Here is a 1,842-nt window from a genome sequence, read left to right as displayed (position 1 = left end):
AATTAATAGAGCTTTTTATTATTTAGAAACATTTACTTTGCAAAGTGAACTTACATTTTCCAAAGTAAACAAATCACCCCATAACACTGAGTATGTATTTTAGTTATACATTTATTTTATTTTTTAGTTATAGTAGACTGAAAACATAGAACGTTTAATGTATCATAGGACAAATGTCACTAAAGGTTTGCTAAGCAATGGAATATCTATACCTTTATGGGTTTTTTTTATCTGACATTTATATGGTACAATGAAGCCTTGATCATTTTACATATGTTTGTGACTCTAAACTGAACCACTAAAAAACATCCTTTAATGTATAGTCCTTTTTTTTATATAATTCATGAAAAGTTAACACATTTAAGTGAGTTTCAGTGAATTATCTTATTCTCACATAAATAAAAAAAAAAATCATAGTTATGTTAAAAACAAAATAGAAAAAAAGAAAACACATGTATGTACATGTAACATATAAAATGGATAAAACATTTCTGTTTGTTGAAGAATACATTTGTTACCCCAGTCTATACATCTGACCAAATAAATGGACAAGTGAACATGATAGAGGGACAAAGAGATATGGAAGAAAAGGGGCAGTCCCTGCAAATGAAAAAAAGCAACACTGGGTTGTTAAAGGTTACCATTTGAAGGCTGCACATTACCATTGTTGTTTGTACAGTTCTGTTCATTAAGCTCAATGATATATTAATCTTGCTTATTACCTTGAAAAGTTACACATTAAAACCATACAATTCTGTACAATTGCACCATGCTGACAAAGAAATATCTTTTAGAGCTACAATGACAAGAAAACGTACCTCAAATTCTTCTGAAAATCCATTCCTTGAATGCATGTCACGAACATGTCTATGAAATTGTTTTATTGGTACTGCTCCAACATTATCTGATAAGAATAAATATAACAAAAAACAGTATTAACCAGTAGACATAGCAGACAAATTATTTGTAATAAAAAGATGCACAGATACATAAAATAGAAATCATTTTCCAAATTCTAACTTATAATATACAAGAGAAAACCTACATTTGTATATTGGTATTATTTAATAAAAAAAAAGCACAAAAAAGCTGACTATTTTAACATACGTTATCTAACCATAAAATATAATAGTGCACTTATCATGTAAAACATTCGATAAGCTTCCACAGCAGGAGAAAACTGATTCCTTTTTTAGAGTGTACTATTAAGTCCACTTTATTATCAGCCTAATTAAACTTTTTTTCTTTTTAACTAAAATTGCTTTTGTCAGAAGGCACAAAGGTGTAAGACTCTCAATGATCAAATAATTGTTGCTATGGGGTTCAATTGACTTAAGCAAAGTAGATTTTCACTGCATTCTCTAAGCAAAGTAAAAATGACCTTTTCAACCTAACTTTCTTAAAGTGAAACTGCTCTATTTATTTTAGCCCACACTTGTTTATTTACTAAATCCTTAGTGTATGTTTACTTTTGTTGTTTGCTATAACATGAATGGTTAATTAAAGTCAACACAACTTAACTGTTAACTTCACAATTATATTAGACAAAATCAACATGTTGTTTGGTTTTCTAGTGTTCTTGTGCATAATTGGGTGTTTTTGCAAAGTAAAAATTACATTCACATAATTTACTATGTTAAGTGAAAATTCACAAACATATTAAATTCACTTCACAAAGTAATCATGTTCTACTTCTTTAATAAATATTTTAACAAATTACAAATAATTTGCTGGGACTTTTATAATTTAGTTTTACATAGGGTTTGCCTCTTTCTTATCATTTTTATGAATACAAGCGCCACACATTTTTCTTGCTGCATTATCGCAGGTTCAACGCAGTTT

General features: G+C 28.4%; 1 protein-coding gene across 1 annotated transcript in view; it reads right to left on the bottom strand.

The window, feature by feature from the left end:
• Positions 1–1,842, bottom strand: part of PTPRZ1 (protein tyrosine phosphatase receptor type Z1) — a 109,067-nt gene that overhangs the window by 21,146 nt on the left and 86,079 nt on the right. The window contains 1 exon segment of the mRNA XM_072399033.1: positions 735–904. Within this exon segment, the coding sequence (XP_072255134.1) occupies positions 735–904 (170 nt within the window).

This window comes from Pyxicephalus adspersus, chromosome 2, assembly GCF_032062135.1.
Source record: "Pyxicephalus adspersus chromosome 2, UCB_Pads_2.0, whole genome shotgun sequence".
NCBI lineage: Eukaryota > Metazoa > Chordata > Amphibia > Anura > Pyxicephalidae > Pyxicephalus > Pyxicephalus adspersus.
The sequence above is the reverse complement of the archived record's forward strand: the minus strand, read 5'-3'. Positions and strand labels throughout refer to the sequence as shown.